Below are 22,169 nucleotides of genomic sequence, written 5' to 3'. Positions count from 1 at the left end.
GCTTTTTTCACCTAAGGTTTATAAATACTTTATTCTTTTTTAACAGCTGTGTATTCATTGTATGGTGTGGCATACTCAAAACTCTACTGATGAATGTGTATGCCATTTCCAGCTCTTCATTGTTAGGAAAAACCCCGAGATGAATTTAATTGCATATGTATCTTAATTTTCGTATGTCCTGCAAGAATTCATTCCTTATGATGAATCCTTATACGTGGAATTGCTGGATTTGGTCAAACTCTCCTCTGAAGCTGAACCAATTTAGACTTCCACCAATCTGAAGGACAGCATTTCCTGCCACCGTCACCAACACTGGGCACGGACGTCAGGATTTCAAGTTGTCCGTTCTTCCTCCTAGTTGGGCTCAATTCATGAGCCAGAAGTTGGAACATGAAAAGTTTTGCTTCAGAGAAGGGGGGATGTGGCCAACATGGCCCGGGGAAGGCAAAACCCAGGATGGTGTAGTCGGATCCCTAATTTGAGGAGAACCCAACTGAATTTGTTCCCTTTGTAAATTCTAGGAAAAAGACGCTATGGGGCTGCGGCCAGAATGCCGGCTGTGCCACACTGACCTGGGCTGGACGCCAGATCCCAGCCCGATGTGAAGTACTTCATACTTCAGGTTCTCTATCTATGAAACAGCAATGAAAACACCTCCACTGTAGGTCTGGGCAAAGAAGAAATAAGTTCCAACTCTCTCAATACTAAAGTAATCGCTGAAGCTTTCACATGATACAATGTAAAGTTCAGAAACAGGCAGAAGTAGGGAATGTATGTAGGAATATGCATCTCTGACAGAGGAGCGAGGAGGAGACAGACACAAAGTTCAGAAAAAAATGGCAGCCTGGGGGGGGGAGGGAGTACAGGAGACGGGTCTTGGGAGGACAATACTTGTCATATTCCAGCTCCTCTCCAGGTACAGTCCCACAAGCTTACTTACTCTCTAAACTCTACAGAAGCTGTATGCCCACGGGCGTATCTCATGAAAAAGATTAAACGTCCCCTGAGAAACTTCAGGAGTGAAGAATGAGACGAACATTTCAAATGTGTTAAGAAATATTAGTTTTATTTAACCAGTTTTCACAGCTGAATATTTATTCTATAAAAACTTTACAGATTGTACAGTTTATTATATATAGTTCAAACTACTGAACGAAAAAGTAGGTCCCACAGATGCAAAAATACTGCACCAACCAATCCAAGGTAAAGGCAGATTTACATACTGTACAGCTCTCCACGTGGTCAGGAGGTGGTCGGTTCTAAGTATAAACTTCCAAACTGTACAAAAATAAGGTTTTGATTTTATTTCATTCTTCATACATTCAATATGATTGCAAGCTCAGAAGCCTAACTAATAATAGGCATCTGTAATCAGGAATCAGTCCCCACTCCTGAAAGGAATGTGAATGTCTATTTACACAGGGCACTCTTGGACACCACACTGTACTCCGCATAGTGCGTAGACATGAAAGCAGAGACCAGGAACATTAAACATTGAATATAAGGTAGTTCTTTTTTTTTTTTTTAAAGGAGTTTCTGCATTTAATAGTGTGCCAAAAGAATTTTAACTTATTAAATAAAATATATTCTAAGTGAACCTAAAAATTACACTTTATAAACATAAAAATACTTTTTTTTTGGTGTAATACATCAACCATATCTGCAAATAGAAAACCAAAACTGTATATAAAGTAGTATTTCTCACCCAGCAACAAGAAGCACTTATGTAGTTATTTTTTCAAAAGGGTCAGAAAAACTCTTTAAACTCCACTAAGACTAACTTATAACTTAGAAATTCATACTTAAGCTATTCAGTGATTCACTAATACTGCAAACAAGCTTTCTTCTGAAGAGACAGTGGTTTCTTCATGTTAACTGGGTAAGAACTGGACATACTAAAAAGGAAGAATCAATGGATTTTCCAGCATGAATCCTAAGTGTACTTTAGGGGTATGTTTGTCAGTGGGTTTTTCATCAGAAATACTTATCCTACAAGGTAAGTTTTCCTTTTGATTCAGGACATTTCATCTCTGAGGTATCTGTACCTTTTGAGACAGAGGCACATCTCAGATCTTTCTGTATCTCTAACTTGGGCAGGAGAGAGGAGGCTGGCTAATACCTCTTTAGATTCTTGTTCTAGAAGGAAAAAATCAGGAAAACAAACATTATTCCAGACCTTTCTGCCACCCAAAACCAGCAAAACACACTTCGTTTCTTTTTTTATACAGTACTAGCTAAAGATAACAAAAATTAGAGCTTCGAAGAGCAGTCTGGAGCTCACCATTATACTCTTATACTTGTGTGTATATTAAGTATAAAATAATGACGTTCGGACAAAGGAGCTTTGTAGTTATTTATTTTAAAGTTACAGTACTTAAAAACTCCTTGATAATAAATAGCTTGGATGTCGCAAGTCCTGCTTCCAAGCGTGAGCTAAGAGTGAACTTGTTTCAGGCCGTGGGGATGGAGGAGGGCAACCTGGCGCGACAGATGTCCTGCTCTAGAATTCCAGTGTCACCAGCAGGCACCTGCCAATCAGAACTCATCGATCTTCCTCTGCAGGTACTTCAGCATGGAGTCCATCCCTTGCGCCGAGCCCCAGATCTTCTTCAGCACCTCACACTCCCTCTCGTTGGCCTGCTCCAGCTCCATCTTCATGTTACAGCGCACAAGGGCTTTTGATTCTTCCAGCACCTGGACCGGACAACGAGCAGTGAGTTAGCAAGGGTGCGCATCTGCAAGGACTGGCTCTATCTGTCCCCAAATTTACGGAGGCAGTTATCCATCGTGAGTAATTACCTGTTAAAATTAGGCTACCATTTTTTTTCATGATACACATCAGGCCCGAGATACGGCTGTGGTATATCCACACCAGGTAGTGGGCAAATTCTCGACTTCTCAGCTGTTGAGCTGTTTCAGGAGCGCTGTGCTGCTTGCACCCTGGCCCTCCCCACCGAGACCAACCAGCCTGGGCCCCGTGCCCCTGCTGCAGGCCAGCGCGGCCCCGGTGCTGGGTATCGACCCTTGGGAGGCTCCGTGAAAACTCTGAGAACACCTGCTGAGGGGATCTTCTAACCAAAATTTAATCTTACTCACAAGGGCTGTCGTGTCAGAGGTAATCTAGATGGGAGTCACGTCAGTTAATATTCAGTAACATTTCATCTTCTAATTTGCTACATGCTATTCTGTTACCAGACTGAATATTATCCAGCACATTTATCAAAAAGAAGCTTACATCCACTGTGGGGGGCGTGCGGGGGGCATGGGAAGCAAACATGATTATAGGAAAGAGCTTTGGAACCAGGAAAGAACCATATAGATGGTGTTTGGAGAGTTTTATAGGACATTCTGAAGTTCCTACATTTCTGAAATGCATTCCTTTCATTCTTAGGCCTCTGCAACCGGGAGGATAAGGTGAGCCCATCTGGAGCAGTGGAACCAATTTTAGCTCCAGCAGCATTTCACATGCAGGCAGCCATGCAGGGAGGAGAGGCAGAGGACTCTGGAAACACTGCTACATGGGCGAGCTCTCTGGAGGAAAGGTCATAGGGGAAAAAAAAAAGGTAACATATGTAAGAGAATGAATTCCACCTACAACTGGATTACAGGAGGCAAGCTCCTTGATGCGAACCATGACTTCTTGGGTGAAGGTCCCAGGCCAAAACACCTGGGAGACCAGGCCTTTGCCGCACGCCTCCTGGGCTGTCAGTTTCCGTCCACTGAGCAACATTTCATTTGCCTGAAAGGAAGAAGAGTTGAAACTGGTATGAGATGTGAGGGGGAGGCAGGCAGAAAAGACCCAACCCGAAAATTCATCTAAAAAAATTCAAACTGAGGACGGGTGTGTGAACGTGCGGGCCCCACTGGGGACTCGCTGTGCTTCCTCCAGGGTTCCAGCTAAAGTGCACTGTTTTGGAGCCTGTGCATGGAGAAGCAATCCAACGAGGCACAATCAACTACGCAGAGAAGTAACATACTGACTGGGAATTAAAAAAAAAAAAAAAGGCTTATTGTATGATGTAATACAGAATCACGTGGGCACAACCAAGAAATCTCACTTAGAGAAGGTCTACTTGTTGTGAGCTTGAAGTTCCTGGCATGTCCCTCTCCGGTTGCCTCCTCCTTCCCAGCCGTTCCCACATGTGAAGTCACTCAATACACAGAACAGTATCCTGAGGCATAAGCGAAGCTAGAAAATTCGTAGTTTTAGGGATCGAAATCAGTCACAGAACTACTACTCAAGATTTCCTGTATCTGAGAGGCCAATGGTGATTTCTTCTCAATATACACAGACAATGTTCTAAGGGCAGTGAATGTTTCTGCTCGAGTTTATCTTAGAAGGCCACATTTTACCACTCGGACATTAAAGTAAGCAACTATTCAGGACCTGAATGCATCCAAAATGACCACTATTGTAGTCTCCTTAGAAGGGTCTGACTATAGTTACTTCAAATGACTCAATGGAGGAAATTAACACTTATCTTTGTTAAAGAGAAGGTATATCTGTACCTGTATGTGTATGTATACATACGAAATTGACTTTGTTTTGGATTCTGTATCACTTAAGGTCTCAACACAATGTGCATGGAGTTTAGCTCATTCAAATCACAGGCTCACAGATATCAAAATAGGGAGAAAATCTATTTGACAAGGAAACTTCGTGCTGTTCCGACGTGACAATTTTCTGCAAGCAGTTTATCTTGCACTGCTAAGCTTCCCAAAGACTCTGGTGGTCACGACAAAAACTTGACCATAATCTACTGTGACTCAGGTAAAGCATACTCTTGGGAGGTGACCTTCCTCCCAAGGTAAACTAGGTAAAGAGGTAAACTATTGTTAAGAAAATTCTCCTGTAAATGCATCGAGACATTTGCTGCATGTGAACACACAGCACGGACGACACCCAAATAAAAAGAGCTGGCAAAGGAAATGTCTGGCTGACTCACTACCCTTTCAACACAGGCAGAGGATGGAAAACAGGGTGGAGAGCTGGGTCCCCACAAGGACTAAAGTCCTTCACACTCATGACTTATTTTGGCGCCAGCGTGGACCTGTTATTTGTGCCAAGTCTTGGACAAAGTCACGGATGTTTGAAGAGTTTGGAGATGTTCTATTTGAAAACCCCTGTACTGAACATCCTCTTCTTGGTGAAAAGAAGGTCTGAAATAAACAATGCATTTAGAAGCCTGACTTCACCTTACTATTAGCTGTTAAGATAGTTCTTTAGAAGACGAGTCCAAACGCGATGAGAAAGGGTGAGAGGAGTGCTGACAGAAGGACTTGGTGGGAAGTGCTCTACGGTTTTTTTTTTTTTTTAAAGATTTTATTTATTTATTTGAGACAGAGAGAATGAGAGAGAGAGAGAGCACATGAGAGGGGGGAGGGGCAGAGGCAGAAGCAGACTCCCTGCTGAGCAGGGAGCCCGATGCGGGACTTGATCCCGGGACTCCAGGATCATGACCTGAGCCGAAGGCAGTCGCTTAACCGACTGAGCCACCCAGGCGCCCAGCTCTACGGTTTTCCTACTTCGTGCTTCTCTCACTCTCAACACACAGTGAAGACCACACCATAACTACATCACTTAAGTGAAGTGTGACATGTTTTCAAGACCAGCCTGAACCACAGGGCCTGAGCTTGGGGCGTGGATGCGAACGCATGCCAGTAGACAGTGGGCCGTGGGGGAGAGCAAGCCTCCTCCCCGTGTTCCCTCTCCAGTCCCTCTGTGGGCCTGTCCCCCCACCCTGTCACTTCTCTGAGTATTACTCGTTGCCCTCTGGAGGTAGAGCAGAACCCTACCACTGTTCTCTTCCTCCCTTCTCCCTTTCCTTGATTCCCACGTGCCTGTGCTAGCCAACTGGGCCATCAGAACAGTCTCCCGACAGGCGGTGAGCTGCCATTGCCACCATGTCCTCCTTTCGGAGCCAGGCTAACTCCGTGGTTATAGTCCCTGGAGAGTCTTTCCCTATTTAGTCTTCTCTATTCCTGATGGCTGGACATGCAAGACAACAAAGGGCATTTCTGACTTCACCCAAGAGCACGAAAGTGGGACTGACTCAAGGTTGTTAATACTCATGTAAGTACAGGCAGTGAGTTGGTTTAAATTACAGTCAACAAATGATACCATAAGATTAGTAAGATTAAATACACTCCGTCTGAATGAGCATGTTCCCATATGCTCCATTTCCAGTAGTTTTAACATGAGAGGTTTCTAACTTCTACCCAAGAAACAGATTTGCAAAGATACGGTCACTGGAAATTTACTGGCCGCCATTTTGTTACAAGATGGCCAACTGTTTTTTAAAAAAGTTATAGTGTAACTACCCAGACAAGTGAGAAATGCCAGAGGAAAGTAGAGTTTCCTTTTCTTTTCAGCCCAAAAGACCACATTAAGAGGTGTGGTTGAGGAAACCTGACCAGCTTGGGTGGGAGGGGTTGGGGAGCTTTTTTTTTTTTTTTTTTTTAAAAGATTTGTCCGAGAGAGTGAGAGAGAGCGAGCGAGCGCGTGGGCACAAGCTGGGGGGGGGGGGGGGGGTAGGGAGAAGCAGGCTCCCTGCTGAGCAAGGAGCCCGATGTGGGACTTTACCCCGGGCTCAGGATCTGAGCAGAAGGCAGATGCTTAACCAGCTGAGCCACCTAGGTGCCCCAGGGTTGGGGAGTCTGAACCTCATGGAGTAAAGCGGCTCTGCCACTTTACTCCCTTGGGTCAGGCTCCCAACTCCCCAGAGTGGCAGCCTCTCCGGTAAACTCGGGGTGAGGCCATCAGCCATTCACTGCGCTGTTCTCCAGCATCGCACCATCTGGAACGAGAGCCGCCAGCTTTCTCAGTGGGAGCCCGTGTTCACCAGCTTCACGTTCTCCTCAGTGAGGCTCTGCAGGGTGTCTGTCACAGCCCTGGAGCCATGGGACCGTGACCATGCAGCGCCAGGCACGCCCTGAATGTTCACTGGGGACGAGGAGGGCTAAGCTGTAGAAGATACCGTCTGACACTAACTTGCACATCTTGTGACTACAGCTTCACTCCAAAGGGGCTTTGGCAGCTTGCTCCTTTTATCCTGGGAACAGGATCCTTCCTGGCCTTCTTGCAGACTTGTGCACAAACCCTGGGTGGAAAGCCCATCCTGTTGCAGCCTTGCCTCAGCCTGCCGGAAGCTCACCAAGGGGACTTGGCATCTGGGGGGTCACTTCCAAGGAGCACTGTCACACCATGCCTCACCCCTGCAGCATTTACTTACTTTCTGCCGACAGGTTTTAGTCAAACGCTCTGCACTTTTAGTTGATTTTAAACTGTCTGCTCTTGCTTCAGGGCAGGGTTTCTCAGCCTGCCGACATCCTGGTCCAGACGGCTCCTCGCTGAGGAGGCTGTCCTGTGATTTGCGGGACGCCGAGCAGCACCCAGCTCCACCTCCGCTGTGACCGTCAAGTCTCTAGACGCTGCAGCGTGTGCCCGCGGGGAGGGGGGAGACAGGACCCAGCACCCCGGGGGAGAATCACGAGTGGCACCGGGAGATCACAAGGAGAAGCAAAAAGTAATGTGTTTTCAAGACATGTCCAGCGAGGGAAAACGCACCCGCCGGACGAGCAGCCATTCATTTCGTCACGGCTTCCTGCGCTTTATGGTTCTGAATGCAATGGGCTCAAAGCATTCCACCTCTTAGAAGCTGTTGGCCCAAGGACTCCAATTTCAGAATGTCTTTGCCCAGAATGTGTTTAAATGTCAGGTTTAGGATTTCCCCCAATCTGCTCTTCCTGTGTATCTGCATCAACATCAGACACCTCCTTGGATCACGCAGTTCTTTCAGTCTCCCCTACGGTAATGCCTCAGGATGCACGTAGAAGGCTTTTACCCGTGGCAAGGAGTCTTCACTCCCAGAACGGGCAGTAGCTGTTAGGAAACAATCTGTTTTACAGTAATAACTCAAAACGAACTTAGAGTAATTTTCCCGGTAACAACTCTACCACCAGAACTAGGTAGTAGTAACTGTTGGGTGGGTGCAGGGTGGCGAAAAAAAGACAAATGACCCAGACGGGGCCCACCTCTTCATCCGTGAGACATGGAGCACCACCCTGGGGTGGACACAGACGTGCTGCCCGGATGCCTCGGCCCAGAAACACTTGCTGCCCCGCTGCCAGGAGTGCTGTTCGCAGGGGCCTTCTGGGAGAGCTCCTCGGCATGGCCAACCCCGCAGATGAGGCTCTGAACGCCGCGCGGCCCCCGGGAGAGCGGGGGCTCCCTGTGGGCTCTGGGGGAGGAGTTCTGCCAGGGCGGTACACGGTTCACCCATGCCCTCTGCCCAATCCTGCCTCCTCCCTGCCCTGCCACAGGGGCGGACCCTGTGTCCTGCTTGCCCAAATCCATCTCAGCCTCTGCTTCCAGAAAAACTACCTTGTCACGGGTGGGAATGGGAGAGAAAGCGGTGATGAGAGGGCTTTGGGAGCAAGATCGCTCCCTGGCTGGCCTGCAAAGAGCACCCCTCATGGACTGGTGGAGCACCCAGAGCTCCCGGCCCTGGCGGTGGTTCAAAGTGAAAATCCTCACACGAGGGCACAGTACCTGCTCTTTGCCACTGACACAAGCAGAGGGGCTCCCGGGTAGCAAGAAGGCAGAGAAAGCGCAGATCCAGACCCAGGACTTACTAGTCTGAGTGGCCCAGCTCCAGACAAGATGAGTCACCCACTAGGGAGGACCTGTTGGGCTCGGTGGGGAGGGGAGGAAGGAGGAGACCCTTAAACCTGGAATAGGGACTCCAGGTGGACACCCCAAAGTTGAACCCCAGATTCCTCTGACCCCTCTGTCCCCAACAGGAACAAGTGTTGCCGTCTTGCCTAGAGACAATGCAGAGGTCTCTCTCCGCAAGACAGCATCGCTTCCCTCAAGTCCTGCCGACCTCCTCTCCTGGCCCCTAGGCCTGTAACTCGCTTCCTTCCTCCAAGGAGCTGCAAGAAGACACAGGGAGCTGAATTCTAAGGGTGCCTGACTTGGAGCCAGAACACAAAGCTGGACAAGGGAGTTTGCTGATTTGGGAGCTCTCCTGAGATACAAGATGGAACTCCCTGGCAAGTGCCCCAGCAGATGGCGTGACCTGGCTACTGGGATGGCTTCTAGAAGCACGGAGGGGGTGGTGGACAGGCTGAGTGGAGCCGAAATGTCAGAGCCGCCAGGCCTGACTGTGCAGCGGGTGGGACAAGAGGCCTCCAGGAGCTTGGGGCACATGCCAGAGAGAGGACCACGATGCAGGCCCCCAGGGTTCCGGAGCGAGGCCGCGCTTTTCACAGCAGAGAAGAATGTGCCTCTTAAAAACAATTCTGGAGTGTTTACTGAACCCTGGCGGAGGCAGAACACCTAGCCACGGGACACCAAATGACCACACGCCGGAAATGTCCCCCAGGAGCGGAGTCCCATCAGGCCTGCTAGGTGTAAGGCGAGCCGTAAGGTGCAGTGCTGGGATCAGGCACAGACAGCAGACAGCACAGGTAAGCCGCATGGGGGACCCAGACCCCACGTCATCCACCACTGCTGCACCAGGGCCCTGCCTCAGCTCACACTGCCGGCCACATGGGGGAGTCCTGATGAGCGAGCTTGGGGTGTGGGTGGGCTGGCTCCATTTTCGGGTGTGCAGACTGAAACACAGCCGGCAAGTGCCCGGGAGCCTCCCCCGAAGGGAAACACTCCCTGACAGGGGATGCGCCTTGTCCACCACCTGCTGTGGAAGGAGAGGTGGCTCAAGGTGAGAACACGCAGTGACCCAACCCAGGGCCTGGCTGGCTGGTCAGGGGCCTGGAAGGTTGGGGACAAGGGGTCTGGCATGTCGATTGCTGGGAAAGTGTGTACATGGCTGTGTGACATCAGTGTCCAGCAGGGAGCGTGCACCACAGAGAGGAACCGAACAGCTCTGGGAGACCAGCGTGGTCGCCGGCTGCCCCGGCGCCAGCACAAGAGACAGGTAGACGGAGTGGCTGTGGGATGTGTGGGACATGCAGCTCAAGGGCACGGACTCTGACTCACTGAGGCTGATTCAGTTACTGTCACCGCAGAACATCCAGCCTCCAGCAAGACACTAATGCCGAGCCACCTGCTTGGCAACACTCCTGAGACCAGCTGGTCGGCCGCTTGGTGGCTGGTTGACTGTTGTCACAGGAATAGATGCTCACTCTGGTCTGGGTTTGTTTTCCTGCCTGAGGTCCTCATGAGCACCACTCTCTGAGGCTCAAAACGTGCCCGGTCTGCAGGCATAGGGTGTGCCAGGCCAGATGCCCCTCACAGCAAAGGGGCTGGGGGGAGTGGGCCCATGACCATGGGTCCTCTGACCCTGTCCTATTCGACCACTTTTGATGGCGCGCTGGGATGGCCCTAGTGCAGGCGGAGTACCAGCCTGGACGTGGCACCCCCTTCTGAGTACAGTGTGTGTAGTGCATCAAAGACCTTGATACGGTACCACGCCCCCGACAGAAAGAACACTCGGGACTGGGAAACGAGGGGAGGGAAGGGGCATGGCTGCATCTGCCCCTGGCCCTGCTCCCCACCAATGATCTGAGGGCCGTTTGCCTCCTGCTTTTAAAACAGGGCTCTGCTGGTCCCCGAGGGCACCTGGGGTCCTGCCCGGCCACAGCCACCAACGCACAAGTGCAGCAACTCCGGGGTGGGGGGAGCAGCGTTCCACCACAGGAGGGTCGCTGAGGCCAGCGGAGGCGGCAGCCGTGGGTGGGACTGGAACAGGAAGGGAGAAGACGAGGATGGGGGTGGCTCTGAGACCAGATGGGGCAGTGGGGGCTGTGTGGGCCCAGTAAACTCCTTCCTCTTTCAACTTTGTTTCGGGAATAAGTTTAGACTTATGGGAAGATTATAAAAGCAGTAGAGAAATGATAAACCCTTTACCGAGCCCTCTCCAATGTTAACATCTTCTACGACATCTTACAATGATCAAAACCGGACAACTACCATCAACACAGTTATTATGAGTCAAACCAGACTGTCTGCAAAGTTCGCGATTTTTCCGCGGAAAGTCCTTCCTCTGACCCCGAACTGCGTCTGAGATCCCTGCATCTGCACGGAGCTGTCAGGACCCTCTGTCCCCTCCAGTGTGGGGCGGCGCCTAGGTCTCCCGGTGAGTTCTCCAACCGCCGTGGCCCTTTGGCAGGGCCCTGCATGGCACCTGCAGACTGTGCCGCAGTCCGGGCTCGTCTGGTGATCTCTCCAGACCCGACAGAGGTGATGCCCACGGGGCAGGACTCTGGCGGAGCGACGCCATGTCATTCTTGCTGCAGCAGGTTGGGGGCCAACGACGGGTCTTATTTTTGGGGACTCTGACCACTCAGCAAGGTGACGCCTGCCAGTCTTCTCTACTGTAAAGTTAACTATTTTTCCCACCATAAATAATGAGAGGATGCAAAACATCCATTTTCTCATCATACTTTTACCCGCTAACTTGAACATCTAGGTGGTTCTTGCCTGTACAGTCATCAGTGGCTAATCCCCCTCTACGTCTTTCCCCGGGAAGAGCGGCCCCCCTCAGTGTGTATGAAGAGGTGTGGACTGTGGTGGACACCGGGATGTGCCGCTGAGGCCTGCCCGAGGGAGGGCTTGCTGTCCCAGCTGTTCGCAGTGCTGTCAGCAGCCAGCCCTCAGCTCCTTCAGGGATGCCCTCCGCTGCAGAGAGCCGCCCCATCCACGGTCATGGCGCTCTTCCTGGGCAGCCCACACTCGGTGATGATGGACATAAAGGAACCAGCCGTTTCAGCCCACTGTGGGACAACTGTGACAGGCCATACATGCCCCAGAGCTCCCCAGAGGTGGCCCAAGCTTTGCTGGGCCTGCCTTCCTCTGTCCAGCCCCCTAACTGCTGCCATCCTGCCAACAGGTGTGGACTATGGAATACTGCTCCACCATGACAAACTCCACCTCAGTGTTGGCTTTTGAAGACCCTAACCCGTGACACCACCTCTTGCCCTACTTCATGGAGTAAGAAATGCAATGTGCGTAATTGCTTGAAAAAAATCAAAAGCTACAAACACCCTTATTGTGGATGGCTTAAACAGTTAAAAAAAATAAAGCTCCACAATCAGATGGGAAGACTTCTCTTATCCTAATCAACTTAGCTCCTTCATTGCTTTCTCTTAAAAGTGCAGCTCTTAGGTTCTTAGGTCAAGAAACTTTTGGTGGCACACTCTGTTGTTTGGATGACAAATTGGGTGTTTACTAATAACGGATATCAGTGTCAATTATACAGAGAGAGAGACTGCTCACTGAATAAGGTCCTTCTCTAGGAAATGATGCAACCCAGTGTCAATAAATGTTCTATGAACCAAAATATTAAAAACCTCCTAAGATTTCATGAAGTAAGAATATGAGTTAATGAAGAGAATTGAACTACAAGGTTCATTTGGTAGGAAGTCCCCACAAAATGACACCCTATATATATATTTAGAAAAACAATGACCAAACTAGATATCTTCAGGAAGTCTTCTAGAATAATTTTAAAAAATAGAGGTACTCACAGACGCTCCTCCCATAATCTTGGGAAACATAACGGTGGAACAGCCATCTGGACTCTGTCCGAAGGTAGTATAGGGTGTCTGAAACCAAGCCTTTTCATTGGCCCAAACCACATCACAAAGAGGCAATATGGAGGCTCCTAGTCCAATGGCTGGGCCATTTACTGCTACAATTATAGGCTTCTTAAACTGAATGAAAGTATTCACGAAGTTTCTAAAATGAAAAATAAATGGGAAATTACTCAAAACATTGTGTATTTGAGCAACAGAAAAATCTACTATTATAGATTCAATATACCAAGAGGTAAACTCTACAGAAGAAATCAAGGTAAGTTGAGATTTGTTGAAGGCTCTCCCAGAAGTGGGCCATGGTCTTATTTACTGTGTGTTTAAAGGCCCGACGATACCGTGGACGCTATGCTAGAGTGGCTACAGGACCTTGTGAAGACTACGGGTGAAGTCCAGTCAGAGGCTGGCTCTTGGGCTCTAGGACTAATCCATCTTTCTCCACAACCTTTCTTCTCTTTAAGACATAAGGAGCCCAATAAACACTGTGGGCTTCTGATGACCACTCTGGAAGCTCTCCCAAAGAAAACCTGGCATGGGGCCTCCCAAGACTGCCTGGTGTTGAGTAAAGACTAGGAGGTTGGGGTTATGACCCACAGGATTGGGGTCTGGACTTGGTATGTGATTTCACGCAACTCATTGACTGGAAACACCAGAGATTTCCTGAGTTTGTCCAGAATTAGATGGAATGACTTGGGGGGGTAGAAACAAGAAACTTCCAGGCTGGTTTAAGACTGGAGATCCAAGGAAGGCCAGTAAGCAGCAGAGACACTGCCTGTACACCCCTGTGTACCGCACTGTGTGATGGAGATTACAATTACCGCAGGACTGCAAAGGACAGCATGACTAGGGGTAGGGCAGCCTTCACAGAGGATGTGGATTTCAAAACCAAGCCAATGCTATTTTTGGATTTGTTTTAGGATCAGACTGGAAAAGTAGGCTGCTTTTCAATTTAGGGTAGGTTGGTGCCATGCCATACCGGGAATGTGCATCTTCTTGCTACCACCAGAATCTACTTTTATGTTCAGAGGTTGCTGCTCGTTATGATTTAACATGGTGAAGAAAAAGACAAACATGCACCAACAAAAACAGAAGGTAATTCCTTTAAGGCAGTCAGAGTTCTAGCTCAGAATTACAGAATTGTAAACCTGACCCCCATCTTCAGTACCAGAAATAACAATCTGGTTGCTCTCTGCAATTCAGCAATTTAAAAGCTACCGCAGGTCTATTCAGATTATCTCCGGAAATCAGGACTTAACATCTTAAGTGGTCTCCCCATCTCCCCAAACAGTGACAACGAGGGATCATATAGTTTTTGGAGGGGGGGCAGGCTAGGGAGGTTTGGGGTGTGTTCGTGTGTGTTTGTGTGCACACGCGCACGTGTGAAAAACAGAAGAGAGGACGCACTGCGGCTTGCATGCTAGCTCCAGGGAGTATTCTTGAAAGCACCGTGCAGCCAGTGCAGACCTCAGCCCAGCCCCCAAGGTCCCCTATGGTTTGTCACGGGCTCTTTACATTGAGTAAGAACTGACTCATTCAAATGAATGAGTTGCAGTATGGCTTTCTAAATGAGAGTCTGAGGCGTTGTTAGAAAGATCACACTGGGTTTTAATGATACAAAGAAGAGCCAGACAACCTTTTAATAGGTTCTTGAAATAATGTAGACAATTTACATGAAGCTACTTCACTTGTGCCACCTTTTGAGAATTCTGGGTCAATGACATGATGGAAATACATTTACTATGCTTAGTTACTGATGACTCTAGAAAAGGTCTCCATGATACAGAGCAGACGTTTTCAAAATCTGTTCCCAGGTGCCCTGGAATCACCCCGCTTTCATCTGCCTCATGTGAACAGGGGCCGAGGGGGAGCTGGGCTAGTGCTAACAACATCTGGAAACCATGAATGGGATGGCAGAGTAACATGAAAGAAATGAGCAAATATTGCAGTAAGAGAGTGACTTTATAGAGAAATGGTCAAAGAAATCAATCACTCCACAAGGCAGTGTTCCTTCTCACGTTATATGTTTGTATAAAAGAAAAAAGATGCTTCTAAAATAGATATTGCAAAATCAAAGCCTGGAGAATTGTTTGAAGCTGATTCCTCAGCCCCCCTCCCCAAGTTATTTTTATTTTTGCCTGGAATGATAACTTCATCTGAAATCGGTGGCTGCTTCTGGGAGGGGTAGGAATTCAGTGGCTTGCTCAGCGAAGATCATCTTCCCCTTTCAGAGGACACAGCCGAACATTCGGGTATGTGAGCTCTGAGATGTCAGAAAGGACCATGGCCTACAGAAAAAATTTCTTTTTTTTTAAAACAACAACAAACTTCATAGAAATGCTTTTTTTTCTGTTTAGTAGAAACTTTCCAGAGCCACAAAGGCTTGGCCACACTGCGATCAGAGACAGGGAGGCGGGGGCTGCCTTCAGGCCCCAGGACCGCCGCTCAGGAGCCTGGCCCTCAGGGAGGGCCAGGCCACTGCTTTTAGGGGGCGTAAAGCCAAGTCTATTTCAGAACTTAAAATCAAAATGCATGAGTGTTCCAATGTGTTCAATGCAACATACTGAATTCAAATTTCAGCTTTCTGGGAACTGTATGTAAACTGAGCTATAAAGTCTGTGGTGGGTATGGCAGGGAAGGAAAGAGGACATATTTGTCATAAAAGGAGTTTAAAAAGACTTCTAATTAAACAAAAGCAAACTTCTATCCATTCTTTTGAAGAATGTTCACTACTTCATGGATATCACCAAAAAAGTTAGAAAAGCACCTAAGAACAAGAATGTAGGAACTGTCTGGGGAAAACAAGGCCAGCGGGATCTGCAGTTTCAATAGCTAGAGTTCACTGCCGGTTTTCAAGGGAGCTCTCCCTTCACTGTGAAGGTCTGGACAGGACTGAATGGGGAGAGGTCAGGTGCTTGTCAGCTTTGCTGTCTCCCCACATCTCTGCTTCTCTCACTCTGTGGGGGAAGAAGATGCCTGCCTTCTGGAGTGAGGAGGCTCCCAGTCCTTCAGACACTAAGAGGCAGCGACTGGTTCCCATAGACTTCAAAAGCCTAATATTATAAACGAATTTATTATCATTTTGTTTTTATCACTAATGTGCTGAATGTTTTTATTACAATGAATCTGCAAGCTGGTTATGACCAGTAGTCCTGATAATGGAATTAGCTGTAGTAGACACCTGACAATCAAATTCAAACCTCATCTTCATATTTCCCACTTTTTATGGGGGGAAACTTGCTCTAGTGACGTTCTCTGTCCCAAAGTTTTAAGAAATTCAAGACAAGACACATAGAAATAACAAACATACAGCTTTACATGTAAAGCCGATCTTACACATGTAAGAATTAATTTAAATGCAAATGAGCAAGAGCAAAGGTTAAGTGAATTTGGTATAACTCATTATTTTCGTATCTTGCCAGAGTACATGAAGAAAAATTCACACTGATAAAAATATACTCATTTAAAGAAGAACCAACTGGGTTTCCCTAAAAATTTGGCCTTTTCCTAGAAAAGCTATTTTGTGGGGGGCAAGGACAGTGACCGGGGAGAGGGAGGGTCTGGACAAGTGACGGGAGTGGGCAGCTGCCCGAAATAAACACCTGAAGTTACCTAAAGGTAACTTCAAATGCAGTCTCTCCATCCATCTTTCCTCTGAGGTTTCTAATACCAACAATGCAAGCCCCTCAGCCACTGTCAAGGGCAATTCAGCTCGGGAGGAGTGGGCCGGACTAGGGCTGTGACACCGAGGTTTAGGAGTGGAGCTGAGGGAAGCGCCTCTGGGGAGAAAGGAGCCAGATCGCAGAAGGCTCAGGCAGATGAATCTGATTCTCTATTACAGCAGAGCTCCCCCAAATCACAGTATTATGTGTAAAGTCAGTGTGAGCTTACAGAAAATCTACAAAGTCACCGCCCGAGGTAGTTTGTACTTAAAGAATGAAAATTAAACCCACGTAATTCATCCTGAAAGGATGGGACAGGTTAACAATCAGGAATACCTACACGTTGTCTTAGAGGTGCTGACTGTCAAGTAATTGTGTGTATTGATCAAGCACTTAAATTTGAAATTGGTTAATAAGATGGTTTTATCCAGTAAACCACAAGTTTGAAATTATTTAAGAGACCAGAGACAATACTTAATTAAAACAGATTATAAAATTTCAAACTGTTTTTGAAAAACAATGATCATATGATAACCTAAAAAAGGAACCTCTTGTATGCGTGCATACCTCTGTATACAGTGACAAAATATATTAATTTTGAAAATTGTTATAAATGTTATAAAAGGCCAAGGCAATGCCCTGAAACCCCAAGGTATGGGGTTCCAGGACTCTGATGGGCTGATCAGGGCAGCAACCCATCAGAACCATCTTGGGGAAGTCTGTCAGAGAGATGCCCTGCCTCACTCTGCACCACCAACACAGAACTTCCACTAATCCCAACGTGCATCTTTAAGGATGGTTTGGGGGACCAGGAAGCCCTGTGCCCCAAGATCGGGGCATAGGGTCTCAGACACGAAGAGCCCAATAACCATCCAAAGAAGCTCAACTTCAACTCTCCAGGTATGTGGGGATTTGGAGAAGATCCAACCAAGTTTACTTTGCACGTCTGTGTATCTTAAGTTCCTGTCCTCCTGTACCTCACCAAGACAAACGCACATGCAAGGGGTTCTTAGGGGTCACTCAGGGATATGTTATTTTAGGGAGGTGAGAAGGGCAGTACAATAGTCTTCCTGGTTGGTGACTGGGTTTCATTCACTTCAAATAAAATTAATTTCTGAATAATTAGATCTTTTGAAATTATACTTACAGTGATTAGCATGAGAAGTGAGGAATACGGAAACAGAATATGTCCCTGGGTATGCTTACAGCAGAGTTAGGTGATTCTGGGGAAGCTTTTTGCAATGTTATGATGTAACAGTGGAAAATCCCCAAACAGAAGAAATGGAAATCTCTAAAGTCACACTGTTAAATGGAAAAGGCAAGTTGCAAAAGAACACACAGTATAATTCCATTTATTTAACAGAAGTAAAAATAAATCTATATTATCTCTAATATGTATGGAATGAATATTTGCCAGTGTTTAGAAAAAGGCTGGGAACACATAAATGAATGATGGGTCCCTGGGGGAGGGGAGCATGTGAGAGAAAGGGAACTCTTACTTTTCACTCTACATGATTGAGTTTTATGGGTAGCTGGAACTCGGGATGAACTTGAACAAGAATGTGTACGACTTGTACTAAAACAAACTTTTCATGTGATGTTATGGAACCAGCTTGTCATAAAGCCTAGCCAATTTCTTTCAGAGTCAAGCAAATGGGAAGTTATGTGAAAGAGAGTGCATCTTTATTTAAGGGCTGAAGACAGAACATGCTCATAGTACAAATAATGGAAACTCTGGCTATATGCTATTGTCCACGCTAATCATTAGAACATTCCCTGAGTACTCACTGGGTTTGAGCCAGCCCTGAAATCAGTTATTTGCTCAAGGCAAGTAGTAATTTATGCCAGGCCCACAGAAAAGACAGATGATTTAATTAATTTTGATACTAGTGTCTCTCAGTGGAAGGAGACATGCGTTTTTCTCACGGCTTGCCGGAGTCTGTTCTCCCAGGGATGGATACACTCAAACCAAGACACTCAAACCAACCATTAAAAAAACACCTTTTATGCATACCTGATAGCTTCCGCCATTTTAGTGCTTTCTCTTTTTCTGTCATCTGTTAAACGCCGGATAAAATAAATAAAGTCGAGACCGCAGCAGAAGACGCTGCCCACTGCGCTGAGCAGCACGAGTTTGCTATCGTCGGCAGCAGCTGTGCTCAGGGCACTCTGGACTTCTTTCATTACCTGGAAGTCACCAGAAGGGAAAGTGGCAAAGAGTATTTCTGATACGAAATCCTAAAAGCATTTTGTTCCTGGATAATCTGGACCCAGAGAAAGTGCAGAAGCCGGATACCGTTCCCTTTGTCTACCACAATTTAAGTAATTCACAAACTTCTTCTTTTCTATAACCAGAGATTGGGAATGCTGGAGACAGTGTAAGTTACGTAACTAATTATGAACAGAGTATAATTAGAAAGACACGTAAATCTGAGTTACCTTAATATTCTAATCGTTGGGACTTTCAATAGATGAGGCAAGTTACACAGGATATCCACTTGGCACTTCTACAGTTTGGACAGCAGGTGGCACATTCAACCAGTTGAAAGAAACTAGGGTTCCCTGCCTTTTTTTTTTTTTTTTTTTTTTCCCTTTTAACACCAGCCTACCACACGTGGGACAGAAACCCCAGAAGTTTGGTGCATGAGTATATTAAGCATAGGCACATTAGCACGGAGTCGTTTTAGAAGGGCATAAGACCACTGAAAATGATCTCTATAGAGAAGCATTTACAAATAACCAATGAAGGGACTCTGAAGTTTAAAAATGTACCGGGGACCAGCCCTGAACTGGTTTGTCATGTGACCTTGGCCAGACATACAAACTTCGTGTAGTTTGGTTTTCTTGTCTGGAAAAAAACTTGACTGAGCTGCTCACAAGTGGAAAACAACGGCCAGAATGTAGAATCTTACGAAGGCACAGCGCGGGTTCCAGTACTTTCCATCTTAGGTAGTTTAGAGTTTGTTTCTGAACCTCTACAAGCACCTATCTCCCGGGATCCCTGAACGCCAGCTTTGCCTGGTACTCCCAGCAACGAACACGTGCCCAGGTCCCTGCAGCGGGAACGAAGTTCCACGACGATGACGAAGACCCGTAGCAATGATGTAACACCCTCTGAAGGGCCTGGGACCCCGGCCGTTTTAATCTTGTCTGAACAAAGCTAAAGAAAAGCATGTGCCCACATGCACTTCATATGCGAGTCTGGGTAGGCCCCCACGGCCCGCAGGCTGAGAGCTGGTGACCTGGAGGTAGCCGCTCCCCCTGCCCAGCACAGCCCCACCCCGGGGCACGGAGGCGGACCCCGAGGCGCGCTCGGTCCCAGCTGCGCTGGCACCAGCACGCAGGCGCAGTGCGGTATGGAGCAAGCCCGCCCAGCCTCACCCCTGCTTCCGACCTTCTGGTGGGACTGCGCAACCGCCCAGAAGGTGAGTTAGAAAGGGCCCAAAGAGCACTGATTCGGCAAAGCAGGCCCCGGATACAAGGGCGTGGAGAAACAAGAAGCACAAATCAGCTCAAGGAACGTCTCTCACCTCTGGGTTTAGTGAGTTATTCTCTGATGATTTTGTTGACAACAAGATGTGGGTGAAGCCATCCTGCTTCCTGACGACAATATCTCTGTATCTGTAGGCACTTTCTGTTTGCCTCACACTGAAACGCAACCGCTTGTCAAAAGGCTGGTCTCTTCTGTCGTCAATAAATTTCCTTTTCCCGGCTGTCACTCCTGTAACAGATGTCTGTATGTTGGTTGTTCCATTGGCTGTTAACGCATCCATAAACGGAGACGAACCTGCCGAGAGTTTGAAATCACAGTGGTCTGTGATGTCCAGCTACTAATTCCCTCCCCGGTGTCGTCTCTGAATTGGGTAAAAGCGCTTATTACGAACCCACGACTTCATGTATTAAAAGCGAGGCTGTTAAAAAGTCTACTTTTATTTTTAAAAAAGATTTTAGTTATTCATTTGAGAGAGATAGAGACAGCACAAGAGCATAAGCAGGGGGGAGGGGCAGAGGGAGAGGGAGAAGCAGGCTCCCCATTGAGCAGGGATCACAATGCGGGGCTCGATTCCAGGACCCCAGCAACACGACCTGAGCCAAAGGCAGATGCTTAACCGACTGAGCTACCCAGGTGCCCCTAAAAAAGTCTGCTTTTAAAGGCATTTGTTTTCCTTCAAAGTCTGACAAGGAAATCATCCTCTTGCTTATCTTGCCTAAAAAATATAGAGAGAAAGTACTTGCTGAAAAAAAGCTACAAAATTTTAGACCTCTCAAGAATGGGATTAAAAGAGAATGGGTCTCACAAAGCGTACCTATTCCAGGCTTGAGAAGTTGAAGGAAAAAAGGAAATTGGTTCAAGAAAATATTATTCGAGCCAAAGCCATTCAGTTGAAATTTTTTTCTGAATGCAAGATCGGTGTGTACGGACACGCCACGTGGCCACCTGTTTCTCATGGTCCACAGGTGGGGGTGCTGTGGCCGCCACTCCAGACCACGCCCCCTTGGGGGGCACTCAAGCCTCTCAGGAGTTCTTTCTTCTGATGCCTTGGGATGTGACTGCTCTCTGCCCACTGCTCCCAGTTCCGCATTTTCCAACAGGCTTCTAAGTACAATTTCAAGACAATGCTCTTTCCTGCCACATAAAGTGTTCTGCTAATTTTCCCTCCTATGTCAGTTCTCAGCATCAATGTGGTTGCTGTGTCTTAAAACACATGGTCTCCTGATCTTAGTATTTCTTATAATAAAGGCAAGAGATTCATTTAATGCTTTCCTAGAGTTATCAAGTTACGTCAGAGTAAGAATTCAAGTATTAATGAATAATTATAGTCCTATTCATATGAACTGAGTATTATCTCACCTGGTAATGAATATACAGAGCCTTCGGGTAGAAGAAAGGGAAAGAAATGTAAGAAAACTGGTTCAAGCTTTACTAATAAAATTAGCAGAGGTTCTTGGAGGGTCAGAAATATTTCCTCCACAGTTAAAGAAAATAAGCCAAGGCCACCAGGAAACACTCAGGAATGGACATCTAGAGAAGTCAAATAATCTCCTTCGTAAAACAACAGGACTTTCATTCAATTGGTAGAAACACTTCAGAGGTTTTTTAAAAAAAAAAAATTCAATTTTTTGAAATTTTGGAAGAGGCTATAGCCCCTACTGTGTGCAATATGGTTCAAGAATCTACAAATGTAAAAAGATCTATGGTAAGAGGCCTCCCACCACCTTTGCTCTCCATCTGCCCAGCACCCTCACCCTCCAGTTAGCTACCGAGTATGGTTTGCCGGGATCCTTCCACAGTGTCTTGACGTATACACAAGCAAGTAAGAATAAAAAGATTTCCACCCTCCTTTAAAAAACACAAGTGGTAGTTCACTAGACATAGTATTTTGTCCTATCTTGCTTTTATCATTTGACAGTATCTCAGAACTTGTCTTGGTGGGTCAGTTTCCTTGTTCTTTTCTAAGGCTGCATACCAGTGCACTGAATGGATGTTCTATAATCCATTTTACCGATCCACACTGCAATAAATGCTAATATTACCTTGGCCTCTGTCATTCCAATGCTGGCAAGTATTTCCAATTGAAAGAGCATTTGATAGGCTGCTGTTACCAGGAACACAGGGTATCCTGAATCTGAGGAGGCTAGCAAGGATCCTTTTTCTTTAACTTTCAACCTCTCCTCCATCAGAACCTTCCCCATCTGTGTTCTCTCTGTCCACAATCTTCAACACACTCCACTGCAGCTAGAGGCAACATGACCAGATGACTTCTTGGGTAACAGGGAAATGGATCACAGATGACCCTGAAACCATTAAGCCTGGGCGCCCAGGAGATGGGGCACCACAGGGGAGTCTCACGTAGCCGGGGGAGGAGAACAGAAACTTCATTTTATCTACAGCTATTATTCAGGTGTAGATGCCCCAGAGATCAGAAGTGGGGGCCGGAGAAGTCAGGGTGG

The 22,169-nt window shown here is 47.2% G+C and overlaps 1 protein-coding gene across 1 annotated transcript in view; it reads right to left on the bottom strand.

Annotated features, from left to right (window-relative positions):
• Positions 1–1,048: 1,048 nt before the first annotated feature.
• Positions 1,049–22,169, bottom strand: part of CDYL (chromodomain Y like) — a 175,091-nt gene continuing 153,970 nt past the window's right edge. The window contains exons 3-7 of the mRNA XM_021696990.2: positions 19,748–20,004; positions 18,232–18,404; positions 12,493–12,703; positions 3,596–3,739; positions 1,049–2,694 (exon numbers count right to left, since the gene is read on the bottom strand). Coding sequence (XP_021552665.1) covers positions 2,536–2,694; positions 3,596–3,739; positions 12,493–12,703; positions 18,232–18,404; positions 19,748–20,004 — 944 coding nt within the window. The 3' untranslated portion in view covers positions 1,049–2,535. The remainder of the gene's footprint in view (positions 2,695–3,595; positions 3,740–12,492; positions 12,704–18,231; positions 18,405–19,747; positions 20,005–22,169) is intronic.

The sequence above is a fragment of the Neomonachus schauinslandi genome, chromosome 8, assembly GCF_002201575.2.
Source record: "Neomonachus schauinslandi chromosome 8, ASM220157v2, whole genome shotgun sequence".
Classification (NCBI taxonomy): domain Eukaryota; kingdom Metazoa; phylum Chordata; class Mammalia; order Carnivora; family Phocidae; genus Neomonachus; species Neomonachus schauinslandi.
Note: the sequence above shows the minus strand (reverse complement) of the source record. Positions and strands in the feature narration are given on the sequence as shown.